Source organism: Anthonomus grandis, chromosome 1 (genome assembly GCF_022605725.1).
Source record: "Anthonomus grandis grandis chromosome 1, icAntGran1.3, whole genome shotgun sequence".
NCBI classification, from domain to species: Eukaryota; Metazoa; Arthropoda; class Insecta; order Coleoptera; family Curculionidae; genus Anthonomus; species Anthonomus grandis.
The window spans coordinates 40,154,034-40,170,685 of NC_065546.1; the positions used below are offsets into that span (position 1 = coordinate 40,154,034).

Genomic DNA, 16,652 nt, shown 5'->3' on the forward strand with positions numbered 1-16,652 from the left:
ACCATAGGACTATTACTTCAGTAATGATAATTTCATGTAGTCTTCATGTTGTCTTCAGTTATGACACTTGAATAATTTTTAAAATTAATTTTTCTAGGTAACTGAATTATTTTTTTATTTGTTTTTAGGCTATTGGGGGTCACTTCATATATTTTTGGACCATAAACGAATATACAGTGAGAGCCAAAAGTCCGAAATAAATTCATATAAAATTCAGGGGTATGTTCAAAAAAAAAAACGCTTGGACACGTCGATTTTTATTTTTAACTGCGGGTTTTCTTACTATAATTTTATTTATACAGGGTGGTCCAAAAATAAGTTACGACCATCAACTTCAATTTTTGAAATGGAAATACCTATTTTTTTTTTATTCTGTATTCTTAAAGAACAGAAAATTCTAGACATATTTCATGTACAATGTCCTTTACCTATCTTCATTTGTTTTTGAGTTATTGACAGTTGAAGATCGGCATATTTGCACTTTTGACATGTTATAAAATCCAAACGGTTAGACATAGACAAATGCGGTTTGCACTTTTTATCGAAGCTTTTTTAAAACCATCTGTAGACACTAGCTAGTTAGTGTCAACAGGTACTGAGAAATTTACGGTTGACTTTCTGAACATACAATAATTCATGCAACTATGTAACACCCTTACTAAGGTAACCTTGTTTTTTGTGTTTTTTCATCCATTGTTGCAATGATGTTGTCATCATTTTTTGAAGTGACAGGTATCAAGCAGTCTTATCCTTGTTTATTGTAAAATTTAATATTGCCTGAAAAGATGAATAAGTTAAGTGAAACTGAGAGAATAGAAATACTAATTATGATAGGATGTGGTGATCGCATTAGGACCCAACACCAGGTTTGTGAAATGTTTAATACCAAGTATCCTGATAAGACAATATCTCAGTTTACCGTTAGCAAACTAGAAAGAAAATTTAGGGAATTAGGTCACGTCAGAGATCGACCCAGATCGGGTCGTCCCTCAATTTCCGAGGAAAAGAAGTTAAATGTTGTTTTATCCATTGAAGAAAATCCTCATACACCAACTAGACAGGCAGCACTAGATAACGATGTTGGAAAAACATCTTTAAGAAGGATTTTGAAAAAGGCAAAATATCATCCCTATAAATTAAAATTAATCCACGAACTTAACGAGGATGATACAGATCGTCGATTAGAGTTTTGCGAAACTATAATGAATGTCTGCCATAACGACCGTCTTTTTATTAGCAGAATACGTAGAATTTTTTTTTTTGACGAGTCGACCTTCTGCCTCAATGGTACAGTGAACAGACAGAACTGCCGTTACTGGTCTTCCTCCAATCCAAATTGGGTGATTGAAGCTCATACCCAATATCCTCAATCTGTGAATGTTTGGGCCGGCATTATCAATGACCGAGTCATAGGTCCATTTTTCTTCGAAGGTACCTTAACAGGTCAACGTTATTTGGAATTCTTAAGGAACGAACTGATTCCCGCTTTATGTTTGATGTTTCCAAATGCAAATAATCCCAATATTCCAGAAGCTTCAATTTGGTTCCAGCAAGATGGCGCGCCGCCACACTTCAGCAGAGCCGTGAGCCAATATTTAAGTGAGGTATTTCCGGGTCGATGGATTGGGCGAAGGGGTCTCCTTTGGACTTCTTTTTGTGGGGTTATTTAAAGCATAGAGTGTATGTAAATAAACCCAACAATTTAGAAGAATTGAGAAATAATATAAGAAATGAGATTCAACGAATACCTCAAGAAATGATACGCAAGATGAAGATAGGTATAGGACATTGTACATGAAATATGTCTAGAATTTTCTGTTCTTTAAGAATACAGAATAAAAAATAGGTATTTCCATTTCAAAAATTGAAGTTGATGGTCGTAACCTATTTTTGGACCACCCTGTATACATAAAATTATAGTAAGAAAACCCGCAGTTAAAAATAAAAATCGACGTGTCCGAGCGTTTTTTTTTTTGAACATACCCCTGCATTTTAAATGAATTTCTTCCGGACTTTTGGCTCTCACTGTATAAATGATTTCAACTGCCTGAAAAAAATTAAGAAAAGATTTCTACTTCCTGCAAAAAAATAAAAATTGTGCAACTTTCTCCAGACAGCCCTCTTCCTTCTAAACAGTTAAAATTATTCCATTTGAGTTCAAAGCAAAAAACATTTAATTGTCTTGAAAAAAAATCGAAGAAAACTCTTATTTTTTTTCTACTTCTAGGCAGTTGAGGGAATTGCTTAAAAATGCCTGGCACAAATAGAAAAGGCTTTATCAACTGCCTTGAATTACGAAAATATTTTAAAAAAATTCTCCTACACAGCTCGCAGGCACAAAAAACAAATTTTTACTTGTCAAAATGTACCAAAAAAATGTTTTCTTCTTCCGGATACAAATAGAAAAGGATTTCGTAAACTACCTGGAATAAGACAAAAATACGATTTTTGTTTTTATGAATCATGAACTGTCCGAAAAAACAAAGAAAATTTTTGGAAAACTGCTTGGAAAAAACGGACAGGAAAAAACCTTAACCACAAACAACTTAAATTTTTCGAACAGTCTGTAAAAAATGTAGAAATGTTTAAATTTGTTCCTACTGCCAGGCAGTTACAGAAACTGCCTAAAAGAACAATGAAAAGTTTCAGGTAAACTCGTTGGTAAAAACTGTCTGAAAGCATTACGAAATTTTGAATGACCTGGAATAAAATGGAAAAATAGTTCTTTCAATGCTAGGAAGTAAAAAAGAAATAGAATTTTTATTTTTTCATAAATGAATTGCCTGAAATAATAGTGAATAGTTTTGAAAACTATTTGGTTCAAACTGCCTGGACAAAAGTTAGGAAAATTTTATGTCAAAAAAAAACTGTACCACTGTATATAAGGAAATACTATCTATTCCCACTAAGTGCCTGGAAAAATTATGAAATGTTTACAACTGTCTGGGAAAAATTAACAAAATTTGTAAACTTTTAGCACTTCCACGGATTTAGAGGAGGTATGGTAAAGGAATCTTTACTCAAAAAACGGTCAAAAGTTTTTGAAAACCGCCTAGAAAATATGTAAAAAAACTCCACCGCTGTCCATATGGTGCTACCAACCATTCCCATCTGCCTAGAAGAATTACGAAAGGTTTACAACTGCTTGAAAAAAATTAAGAAAATTGGTTAAATTTTTCTACTGCCAGGCATTTAAAGAAATTGCCCGGAAGTGCCTGGAAAAAATTAAGAAAATTCGTAAACTTGTTCTACTGATAAGCATTTGAAGAATCTGTTAGTGTCTCGAAACAAATTATTCTACTGCCAGGAAGGACGATTTTTGTTTTATCATAATTCAACTGCCTGAAGAAACCATAAAGTTTAGGAAAATTATCTGAAAAAAAATTAAGAAAACTTCAAGATCAAAAAAAAATTCCACCTCTGTACATCACACATAATAACACTGTGCATAAAGTGTTACCTACCATGCATTCCGACCAACTGCTTGTAAGAATTATGAAATGTTTACAACTGCTTGAAAAAAATTAAGAAAATTGGTGAAATTTTGCTTCTGCCAGGCATTTAAAGAATTGTCCGGAACTGCCTGGAAAAAGAAATTCTTTTACTCCCAGGAAGTAGAAAAAAAATACGATTTTTATTTTTTCTTGAATAAACTGCCTGAAAAAACGGTGCAAAGTCTGGAAAACTGCCTAGACAAAAACTGAGAAAACTCCAAATCCACAAAAATTCTACCACTGTACGTAATGTGCTACCATCCGGTCCCAAGAAAAATTATCAAATTTTAAAAATTAACAACTGTCCGGAAAAAAATAGGAAAATTTGCAAACTTTATACCACTGACATTTAAATTTAAATTGCCTGGAACTGTATTGAAAAATAATTATTTTACTGCCAGGAAGTAGGAAAAAATTTTTTTTTGTTTTTCTATGAATGAACTGCCTGAAAAAATACTGAAAAATTGTGTAAAAATTATTTGGTAAAATCTGTCTGAAAAAAAATTAAGGAAATTCCGAGTAAAAAAAACTCCACCACTGTACACAACTAAGTACCACGCATTCCCACCGGTCCGATATGTAACCGTCGTAATTTTTATTTTTGTTTGCTCATGTGCGCCTCCGATTACTCGCCTTGGAAGCAAAACCGAGATAAGAACCGGCGGACTTATCGGGACTTAGCCGCTCGAATTAACATTTTAATCAGCAACTATTACGTTTTTCGCTATTGTGACAAAATAATATTAAAAAACTTTGTTGTATGTACGGTGGTATTACGTTACTGTCGCAACTGTGTAAGCAGATAGAAAGTAAACGGTTGGCGTTTTTTTTCTTTTCTAAATTCGTTTTCAAGAATTCACGTTTAAACAGCTGAATACGTATGATATACAGCATACAGGATGTTCATTTAATCTGGAAATTAAGAAAGAAATCCCGAGCCCAATACTGTAAGCTATGGCTTTTTAGCTAAATTTTGCAATTTTTGCTCTCAGTTTTAAGCTATGAGATCGTTTAGGCGCCATGTATTGCCATATTTTTATTGTTTTAGACTTATTTACTATATCCTAGATTTTTTAGTTTTCACGCATACATTAGGTAATAATTTAATAATCGTATAGAATAAATAATTCTGACTTAAGGTAATAAAGGTACCCATATAAAATGTACCGTGCCACACGTGTTTAAAATATGCACGTGCTCATCCAAGACCCAAAACACCATTAACACATTATATACTTTGACCTTTCGGGGTGATTAACATAAAGGAAACACCCGGTGACAATACATATCCATCCTTATGTCCTCGAGCAAATATATCGATTTCCTTAAAGAAGCCAGTTTAAAATAGAGGATATTCACGTCGTAACTTCAAGTAAATATTTAACTCAATAAAACTTAAACGGAATATAAAACTGCTAATGGCTTATAAACATTTCAAACTTCGATCGTTTTATTCAAAATGGTTTATTCACGTGAATGCCCTCTCTAGAAAATAAGCGACATCAAAGCTCGAAAGTTGAAATATTTTAACGACCACCGGGCAAACAAAAGGTGCCTTCGGTTCGAGTAACGCCCTGGGTTCATATTTAAGAGCAATATACTTTGCCATACGATAATCATACCGGGTGTGACTAAGAAAATACACCGGAGTGTGATAATTAAGAGAAAAATTCGGTTCGAAGGACCAAAACTAATCAAATGTAGTAGTGGTTACAAAATAGTCTTAAGGGTTTACAAATTATTTTTATTATTATTATTAGCGATTTGGATTTGGAAAGCTCCTATTTAAAAATTAATGTACTTGGGATTTTTGAAATACTATGAAAAATAATGTAAATTACTACAGAAAATACAGTTTATCGAAGAAATGTTTATTCCTTTTTTAATAACCCTAAAAAAAAACATTTAAATTAATATTTTAAGTACACTGGAAAAGTCAAGCTCAAAAATCCCCATTGAAATTTTTAAATGGACATTACACAATTTACACTACAGTAGAAGAATTACGCCTAAATATTTTCATTTTGGGATGACGAAACTTAACAAAATAATACAATAGATCTATACTATGGAAAAATTGAAGTGGGTGAAACAATTTACTTTCAATCTAAAGAGTATTAGAAAAGAAAAAGTACACTACTAGTAACAATTGTTTTCCACATAAAATGACTAGCATGCATTTCTTGGTACATCATTTTGGTGTCATTTCCGCTACGTAATAACAGATTTAATAAAGAAAAAGCAACAATTAAAATAATTGCTAGGGTCAATGGTTATGATGATAAGATTATTAAAAGACATACACTGGTGCCCAAAAGTAGATTGACAACTACTTATTTTTCAAATTTGTTTATATCACGGTTTAGGAAATGATAAATTAGGTGGGACAATACCTGATTAAAAAAACAACGGAGCCTATTTGTAATGTATAATTATATTTAAACTATTTATTCGTAATACCCAATTTTATAAAAAAAAAATTAAAAAACTAAACAATTTTCAAGTGGCCAAAATTAATTTGACAAATTCAAAGCTTACTAAAATAAAAATAAGTATAGAAAATTTAAAGGGTTTTATTTAATAATGCGTTGCATAGTCTCTATTTCTTCTCATTTCCACCAACCTTTTGGGCATTGACCTAATTAAATTGTCAATATAGGACGTGTCAATGGATATCCAGCATGCCTTCAAAGTTAAAAAAAGTTCTTGTTTATTTTTGAAATTTTTACATCAATGTAATGTCAAATGTTCTCGATCGCATTTAGGTCCGGTGACTGTGACGGCCATTTGATAATATTAATTTTTTCTTGGGTCAACCATTGCTTAACGACCTTGGATGCATGTTTCGGATCGTTATCATGTTGAAAGTAGTGGTTGAGTGGCATAACTCCAGTGACTATGATCTCGAGCAAAGCTCAATCGCGCCCGTACGTTTTTTAAACTTAGCAGTGGTTTCTTTGCAGGGCGTCTTGTTTTTAAATCACTATATTGAAGTCTCCTTCTAATGGTACGACAACTAACTGAACCCACACCTTCTTCTTCCAAATGCAACTTGATTTCTTTTGAAGTTGCGAATGGGTCAAGTTTTGCTTTTTTCAAAATTAATTTGTCAACACGACCAGTGGTCTTCTTTGGTCGGCCAGTTTTTTTTAGTGCAACAACACTTCCACGGAGATTAAAATTTTTTATTATTTGACTTACTGTTGCCCTCAAAAGAGAAAATTTTCGAGCAATATCCGCCCGTTTAACCCCTTTCCGGTAATCGTCGATTATTCGCATCTTAATATCGATCGATAAAGTTATACCACGTGGCATTGTGAATATTTTTTAAAACTAATAGTTAGGAAAGTCAAATCAACAGAAACCAACGCATAAAACTCAGAGACTGAATAAATATGTTGTTTGTCAATCCAATTTTGGCCACCTAGCAGTCAAACAAAATTATTGGAATTTGATAAAAAAAATTTTTTGAGAAATTTATTGAGAAAAAGTGCAAGCAATAAAAATCTATGGAATTTGTTTCTTCAAACTATGTTGTTTACATTCCTGAACACTAATAAGCTCAACCGGTTTTTCCTTTGCTTCAGATAAAATATATTCATAAAAATGGAATTTGTCAATCTACTTTTGGCCACCAGTGTACATAGGTTTAAAGTTAATCTTTTAAAAACTCTGACACATTTCAAAAAGATGAAAATAAGCAAATTTTCGTTGCAATACCATATGATCCTATCTTTACAAGAGGCTTTCATAGGGTTTTGAAAGACTTCGGTTTAAGAATGGTCTATCAAAGTTCGGCCGAGTTACGAAATCTTTTAGGAAACCCAAAAATTAAAAAAGTCCAATGAAAAGTCCGGAATCTATGAGATTAATTGTAACGATTGTGATAAGAAATACAGCGGGCAAAGAAGAAAATTAATTAATGTCAATACAATCAAAAAACATTCTTAACAGAGATAAAACTCCGATCTATTATAGTCAATTAGATAGTTTAGTTAGTGTTTAAGATTTGTTCGGCCATGCTTCATTGCATTTCTCGCTCCATAGTTACATCTTTAGTTTATAAGGCCACTTGTAAGTAATTTTAGTTTAGTTTCAATCTTCTCCTGATACTAACATCGTTAGCGAAACACGTGTCGACAGTAAAATAAAGGATTTTGGTTAGTGTTAACTGTCTCGTGATTTGAATAAAAGAACAAATAAAATAAAATTTGTTTTATATTTCAACTAGTAGAATTTGACATTGAGAGACTGAGAAACCCCAACAAATTCATGTAACGAGATATTACTATACTTTTCCCAAACTTCAAGTAACAAAAAAAATTAACATCTGCAAACGCGTTAACTACCGCTTCGTTTTCAAAATCATCAGATATACATAGAAAATTATTTTTTGTACTAAATTAAAAGAATTATGTTTTTTTTTAAAAACAGAAAAATTCTAAATATATATTCATTGAGTTTTCACATAAAAAAAAAATCAAAAATTAGAACGAAAGGTATAAAGAATGAAACAAAATAAAAATTAAAAATATATCTTTTGCTTCCCAATGTTGTCCGACTGATTTTTTCTTTATTATTTAGAGTGTGACATATATCCGAACCAAGTGACATATCTTAAGACTTATCATTTAAATTATTTCAAAGACGCCCATCGGCCATTTTCATTTTTGTGCCACGCCCTAAATAAAACCGGAAAGGCGACAATATTTATTGCACAACATTACCACCTATATAATGTATGACATACAAAGAGCCTTTTGAAAGCAACAAAACATATGCAATTCCAATAATACCGTTTTATCCGGCCTTATCTGCAAATTTTCCCCTTTTTTGATGATAAAATACGCAAACGTTTGTATAAGATTAGATTCCCGGAGAAAGCCAAATAATATTCCCACAAAAGATAAGCCCCCAGGCAATTTTATAAAATGATTTTTATTATTTCCAGATTTTTCTACGATGCCCCCACAATTACCTCGCCCGTTGGTTTTTTGCGGACCATCTGGCACTGGCAAAAGTACTTTAATTAAACGCCTTATGGACGATTTCCCTGATAAGTTCGGATTCACAGTGAGTCACACCACAAGATCTCCACGTCCCGGTGAAATCCATGGTAAGCATTACTATTTCACCGATGAGAATTCCATGAAACGTGCCATTGAAAAGGGGGAGTTCATTGAGCATGCCGTATTCAGTGGAAACATGTATGGAACAAGTATTAAGGCGGTAGAAGACATCGCTAAGGAAGGCAAGGTGGTGCTCATGGACATCGATATGCAAGGAGTGAAGCAAGTGAAGAAAACTTCCTTGAATCCTTGGTATGTGTTCATCCAACCTCCAAGCATCAATGAACTGAGGAACAGACTGGTGAAGAGGAAAACAGAGAACGAAGAGAGTCTGCAAAGGAGGCTCGCGAAAGCGAGGGAGGAGGTGAATTTTGGACTCACTTCTAAATATTTCGATAAAATTATTGTTAATGATGATCTCGACAAGGCTTATCGGGAACTGAAGGAGTTTGTGGAAGATAAGGTTCTCGCCTTAAGGATTCAGAACTTGACTAAGGAAAACTAGTATTAAATTGCTTTTTTATCTTACAACCTATAAAAAGTATTATTATTTATCGGTGTTTGTGTGTTTTTTCTAATGTTATTTTTTTATAGGGACATGGTTTTACATACTAATAAAGTTTGTTTTCTATTTTAGTATTTTTTCGTGGTTTAAAACCATATAACCTAAAGAATACTTAATAACATCCTATGCTGTAATAATTTCAGTCCTTAATTAATGGCTCAAAAATCTTAAAGCAGTCTTGGATTTCATTGTCCTTGTAATTGTCTTTCTTGGAGTCACATCTTCTGGGCACTAAATGACTAATACTATATTTAATGAGCAACATTAGTTTTCTACCTAATGTAAAAAATGTGTGAAGTTTCTGTTAAAATCTTCTAGAAGGTGAAGTGACTATGGCAAAGAGTATTTGTAACTCATTAACTACACTTTTTTATCTTTGAAACCAACAGAATCTAAAAATTCGTTTTTCTGGACAACATTTAACAATTTTTTAGTCTGGACTGAGTAATGAGTAAAAATGCCACCAAATGCCTGAAATAAAATAAAAAAATACTTTAAATACATATAAATATATCTCCTAATGCCTAGACGATCTAAAAATTACTTCATGTCATATCAAGTAGTGATGTCAAATGAAATACATGGGAAATTACCTTCAAAATTCTGAAAATCTCAAGACATTTTTTCCAAATGACTGGAAGACCTTAAAAGCGGCTGTATAAAAACAGAAACTAAATAAATTAAAAAATTCATCCATTAGCAGCTAAAAAATTGCTTAAACTATTTGAAAGATTGACACAGTGACTTTAATTGCCCGAAAGAAATAAAAAATGCGTCCATTACCTTGATAACTGGAGGAAAGGACTTTAACAGCCTGAAAAAAATGCTAAAAAACTTTTATTGCCTTGGCAACTAAGAAAATTGCAATTACACCGCCTGGGAGAAATGACAAATTACCTTCATTGCCTAGGGCGCTGAAAAAATTGATTTAATTGCCTGAAATAATGAAAAATCCTGGCTTCAAATGCCTGGAAGAAATGACAAAACTATTTTCGTTGTCCTGGCAGCTAAAAAAATTGCTTTATCTATCTGAAACATTGAAAAATTGGCTTTAAATGCCTGAAAAAATAAACAACTACTTGACGAGAAATGAATGATTCCATTAATTTGGTAACTGAATAAAGTGGTTTTACTGCCTGTGAAACAGTTTAAGCTGTAAACTGCCTGGAAAAAATGATAATTGACTTTAATTGAATTAATACGTGAAACGGTGGCTTCAATTATTCCTTCATTTGCTTCTACTCCTTTCACAATTTTTGAAAAAAGCTTTAACTATATAAAACTGGTTTCAACTGCCTGAAGGAAACAAAAAAAGTACGTTTATTAACCTGGCAAATAACTTCAAATTACTGAAACAATCGAAAACTGGCCTCAATTGCCTTCTTTGAAAAATGCTTCCATTGCTTTGGCAACAGAGAAACAAGTCATTTTTTATCAAGTATATATATATCCTCAATTTTAATGATTAAGTACAATATAATTTGTTTTCTGGATAAACTTTAATTACTACTCTATGCCTAGACCAATTCCCTTGCCAAACAAACTTTCATTATTGATAACACAAAACTTCTAAACCGTATTTTTGACTTCATCTTTGGCGATATATTACGGTTTAATGTTTCAACACCCTGTATGTCAGACAGCGTTCAATACAAATAATAAACATGTCGACCTATACAGGTGTCAAGTTTTGCCCATACGTATATTTACGTTTTTTATCGCCCAAGAAAAGGGCACTAACCTCACGTCATAGGGGTATTGTGTAGCGTGAATTTCTTAACAACTTCAAATGGAGACACTAATATATTTTCATTATATTTTAAAACACCTTGTATTTTAATTAAGCCCCCTGTATATTTTTAAGCATAAAGGTATAATAATGTTGTGTATTCACACGTACATGCGGGTAATTCGCCATGTTTTGACTACCCACTACTGTAATATCGATAAAACACACGAAACGCCATAAATTGTGCGCATATATTGCCCATTGTTTTACCTAAGAATCGATTATTGTTATCGATATTATCGCTTTTAAAATGAAAAATCGATGCAAAGCTTATGGGATTCAGGTCATTGATCAATATCTAATAGAAGGTGTTTCAAGAATAGGAAAAAATTGTTTTTGAAGATTTTTTAATTAAGGAAATTATATTTGGTGGCTTTGGTGAATTATCCAAGGTGGACAAAAAAACAAAACCATGTATTTATATTTAAATCATACAAACCTTATGGGATAAATACAAGATATGTTGAAAAATTACTTTCATTGCCTTAGCACTTGAAATAATTGCTTTAAAAGAAATGGCAAATATACTTTAATTGCCTTAAAAGCTGAAAAAATTGCTTTAACTGTTTAAAAGAATGAAAATCTGGTTTCAACCGGAAGAAATGATAATATGTATTACTTTCGTTGCCTTGGCACCTAAATTTTTTTTTACTTTAAAAAATTAAAAAATTGGTGTTGAAAGAAATGACAAAACGCTTCCATTGTCTTGATAGCTACCAAAAATTTTTAGTTGCCTGGAAAACTAGCCCTAACTTTCTGGAAGAAGTGTTAAAATTATTCTCATTGCTTTGGCAGCTGAGAAAATTATTTCTTCTGCCTAGAAAATGGCTTTAACTGACTGAAAGATATTTTCATTGCCTAATTTTTCTAGTTTCTTCTAAAAAACTGACTGCAATTTCCTGAAAAACTCGTCTTAACTTCCTGGATAAAATTACAAAAATAATTTCATTGCCTTGGTAACCCAAAGAAAATGTTTTAATTATTAAAAGAGACTTAAATAATGAAACACTGGATTCAGCTGCCTGCAGCTGGAAAAATTGGTAAAACGGCCTGGAAGAATAAAAAATCAGCTTATACCGGGTGGCGCATCGAAAACGAAACAGAGCCAATTACGGGCAGTCCATTAACTTTTTAAAAAAACGCTCGGACCCGTCGATTTTATTTTCGAGCGGGACACTTAATAATCACAAAATCACTTTCACACCTACAACCCCCTAAGCGGGGGTGGCACTGCCCCTAAAATCTTAAATGGGAAAGGGGGTCGAGTGATACCTCATTGGAAAGGCCTTTTAATTCTCTTTACAAGGGTACTTGGTTTGACGCAATTTAAGTAAGTACTTTAAAGTTTTCGCATTTAAACCTTAAAAGGTAATTTTCAATATTTTTTAAAAGGTAATTTTCAATATTTTTACTTTATCATAGACTACTAAAGGTACTTTTAAGAAAAACAATGCCAGGCAGTAGGACAAAACCATCGAGTATTATGAAATTATGAGACAAAAAATGAAATAGCTCTATCATATTACAGAATATTTTGACCTTAAGTCTAGACATTAAAAAAATTATCGCAAAAATACATTTAAAAAGAATTTGCTTTAGTTCACTATCTCAATCACAGACGGCGTTGGTAGAATTAATAGAATTAATTCTATTAATATTAATTTATTTACGACAGGTTATAAATATCATTAGAATAATACGGATGAACTAGAGGACGGGTCAGCCAAAAAATTTTACAAATTTTTTTAAAATTTTTCTTGTTGACCAAAACTAAAAATTGAATTATTCTCAATTTATTCTAAATGTAGTACGCTGATTTATAGTGCGGGTCTTTGTTTTTTTTAGGTAATATCTATTTTTAAAAATAAAAATGGTGCATACAACGGCAGAAAGAGTTGAAATAATTGAATTATTTTTTGGAAATAATCAATGTGCTAATAGAACGGCGGAATTATTTAATGAGCGACATGAAAACAGCAAGGTGTAGCGAAAGTATGTATTGGAGCTTGTTTCCAAATTTCGAGAAACTGGATCAATGGCGAATCGCAAACGCAATATTGAAAATCCCGCAAGGAATGAAGGTATGGAAGTGGCTGTACTAGGGCATATTAATATAGATCCTACATTAACTACCCGGAAACTGTCACAGGTATTAGTCGACGTAGTATCCAAAGAACTCTAAAAGCTCATAAGTTTCATCCGTACAAAATACATCTTGTGCAAGAGCTGAATGAAGATGATTTCGATCGGCGATCACAATTTAGTGAAATTATGAGTAAACGAATTATTAATGACCCAAATTTTTTGTTTAATACGTGTTTCTCTGATGAAAGCTCTTTTTTCCTGAATGGCTTGGTCAATCGTCATAACTGCCGATATTGGTCCGACAATAATCCTAGAGTGTATCGTGAGGTACACACCCAATACCCACAAAAGTTAAATGTCTGGGCTGGTATCTTTGGTGATAATTTAGTTGGTCCATTTTTTCATGAAATGTACTTAGAGCTATTACAACAGGCCATTGATCCAGCATTGACAGCTATAATTGAAACTCAAAATGACAGATACGATGAGGATAGATTGGATGTTTCAGCAGGATGGTGCCCCACCACATTATACGTAATTCGTGAATATTTGGATCGGACGTTTCCAGGACGATGGATTGGAAGAAGAGGTGCTATTGAATGGCCTCCACGATCGCCGGATTTATCACCTCTAGACTTTTTTCTTTGGGGTCACTTAAAAAGCAAAGTTTATGAGACTGAACCCACTTCGTTAGAAGATTTAGAAGGCAGAATTGTATATGAGCGTCTTAAAATCACGCCTGAAGTATTGCAGAACGTGCGACAACGCTTTGAGCAAAATCTTTTTTATTGTATGGAGAATGGAGGTGGCCATTTTGAACATTTATTATAAGCTAACACTTTTAAATCTATTTTTGCGATAATTTTTTGAATGACTAGACTTAAAGTCAAAATATTCTGTAATATGATAGAGCTATCTCATTTTTTGTCTCATAATTTAATAATACTTGATGGTTTTATCCTACTGCCTGAAATTGTTTTTCTTAAAAGTACCTTTAGTAGTCTATGATAAAGTAACAATATTGAAAATTACCTTTTAAGGTTTAAATGCGAAAATTTTAAAAATTACTTACTTAAATTGCGTCAAACCAAGTACCCTTGTAAAGAGAATTAAAAGACCTTTCCAATGAGGTGTCACTCGACCCCCCTTCCCATTTAAGATTTTAGGGGTAGTGCCACTCCCGCTTAGGGGGTTGTAGGTGGTAAAGTGATTTTGTGATTATTAAGTGTCCCCCTCGAAAATAAAATCGACGGGTCCGAGCGTTTTTTTAAAAAAGTTAATGGACTGCCCGTAATTGGCTTTGTTTCGTTTTCGATGCGCCACCCGGTATATGACACGATAAGAGATAATATGATTTGCGGCATGCATAATTTAGGTCATTGATTAAAAAAAAAGTTATTTATGTAACAAGTGTCTAAAATGATCCTTTTTTTTTATGAACAAGAAATTCATGTGGGGAAATGAATGCGACAATTCCCATTTTTTCTACTACCAACGCAAACATGTAGAAAAAATTAAAAAATACCAAATTACTTTACGTACTTAAACGACTCGACGAAGGTAAAAAATACTTTGGTTTACAAATTATAAATTAAATGTCAAATAACTTTTTATACACTAGTGCGTAAAAAGTGTAACTTTACACACCCTGGAAAGTGTGCACGATAGTAAAAAAAACATTTTTAAGGCTTTTTTCAATACACCAGAATTAAAAATAAATATTTGGTGGTATTGGTGAATTATCCAGAGTGAAAAAAAAACATGCATTTCCATTCAAACCTTATGGGGTTAACACCAAAATATGATGTTCAAAAACTAATTTCAATGACTTGACAGCTAAAATAATTTATTTAACTGACTGAAAGATTGACTCACTTAGAAGGTGAAAACATTGCTTTAGCTGTCTAAAATAATAAAAAATTGACTTCAACCTCGTGGAAAATATGACAAATCAATTTCGTTGCATTGAAAAAATTGCTTGATCTGCCTGAAAAACTGACCTCTACTGCATGGGAGACCTAATAAAATTCCTTTAATTGCCTTAGCATGCCCTGAAAAAATGGCTGTAACTATCTGAAAGATAAAAAAACTGGCAATCAACTGCCTGGAAAAAATTACAAAATTACTGTCACTACCTTGACAGCTAAAAAAATTGCTTTGACTATCTTAAATAATGAAAAGCAGGCTTCAACTGCTTGAAGCTAAAAAATTACTGTAACTGCGTGGAAGAATGAAAAACTGGCTTATACAGTCATGGTCACTATAAAAAGCACACCTTGTCTATTATATTCTTTTCAAGAAGAAAACAAAAAATGAGCAATAACAAAAAATTTGTCTTTTTATCTCTTTATAAGTAAAAAAATGCAGCACATATTTTCTGGTATTTGTATAACTATTGACTAAACTGCATTTTTTTAAGTGAGTAGAAAGAAACATTTGCTACATTTACAACGCGCGGATCTATTGTTTACAAGGATTGATTTTAAGGGTTAAATTAGTGCAGGATTATCTCTAGGATCAAAATGTCAGTTGAAGGGAGCTTATTAGTTTAGACGAAGAATTAAAGGGCATAACTTCTACATTTTTAAGTGTTATTGTTGTTTAAAACTAAACTAATAATTTTTTTTTCAAGGCTTAAGCTCGTCCTTCTCTTCCTCTTCTTTATTTTTATGTACAAAAATAAAAACCTGGTGAGCTAACATCTAATAAAAGTCAAACCTGTCATGTTGGTACTTCAAATTAGGTTCTAGGTTTTTACACCAAAAAAAATGTAATCTATCCACGAACTATATAAATATACCTGGACTGCTAATGCATATGGCCACGGTACTCAAAAATGACCACTGCCTGGTGGCCGCCATTTTTATAGTGGTTGTGTCCTTTTGATGTTGGTCACTCTGAACATTTTTAGTGTTGGCAACAAAAAATATATTAAATAACGTTAATGAAGTTGACGAGGCGGACGTTTGAGTATAGCGGATTGCCTAGTTTTTGGCGATTTGTAAACGACGCTTGGGTATATCGTCTGCAACAGGCGATATAGTTTCCTCCTGATTTAATACGTGGATAATGTATCACCATCCTTATTTAAACGTATTTGGTTCACTGTTTCTCAAAACCGAATTATTGTGAATTGGCTGTGTTTATGATAGATTAGAATAATATATAGAGTTGTTTATTTTTACTGTATAAGCCCTTGCTAATTACAAAACCCTCATAAAATCGTCTATATTTTGATTTTTATAGATGGTTGTACCTATTAAGTAAAAGTCGTAATAGTAAAAATAAAAAGAAAATAAAAGTGTTCTTAACTGAATTTGTTAAGTAAAATTTTAAGACTATCAGAATAATAAAACAAATATTTTAAAATGCATGCATCTATTCCAGGGTAATTGAAACATTGTCTCATTTTAAGTGAGGATTACTTTCTTTCATAAATTTTAACGAAATTCTTAAAGAAGTACAAAAAAAAACATAGATCTAATCTAACTAAATGTAACTTTCTATTTTGTACTTGTAAACATAACCTCTCAAAACTTTCATTGTTTTGTTTCCGTACAATTGGCACAACTGAAATTTGTCAGAGTCACCAACATTGAAAGGACACAATCACGCAAAATGGCGGCCCCCTAGTTAAGTAGTGGTCATTT

General features: G+C 32.4%; 2 protein-coding genes across 5 annotated transcripts in view; one reads left to right on the forward strand and one right to left on the reverse strand.

Moving 5' to 3' along the window:
* The window catches only part of LOC126750537 (uncharacterized), a 34,315-nt gene extending 25,121 nt beyond the window's left edge, over nt 1-9,194 (forward strand). For 3 of the 4 annotated variants that reach the window (XM_050460215.1, XM_050460426.1, XM_050460344.1), the window contains exon 2: nt 8,446-9,194. In XM_050460215.1, the coding sequence (XP_050316172.1) occupies nt 8,446-9,068 (623 nt within the window). In that variant the 3' untranslated portion in view covers nt 9,069-9,194. Of the gene's footprint in view, nt 1-4,227; nt 4,442-8,445 lie in introns of those variants that run through there. The other variant, XM_050460272.1, reaches the window with a different exon arrangement.
* Nucleotides 1-16,652, reverse strand: part of LOC126750446 (thyroid receptor-interacting protein 11-like) — a 68,583-nt gene that overhangs the window by 17,120 nt on the left and 34,811 nt on the right. The gene's annotated exons all lie outside the window — the stretch shown is intronic.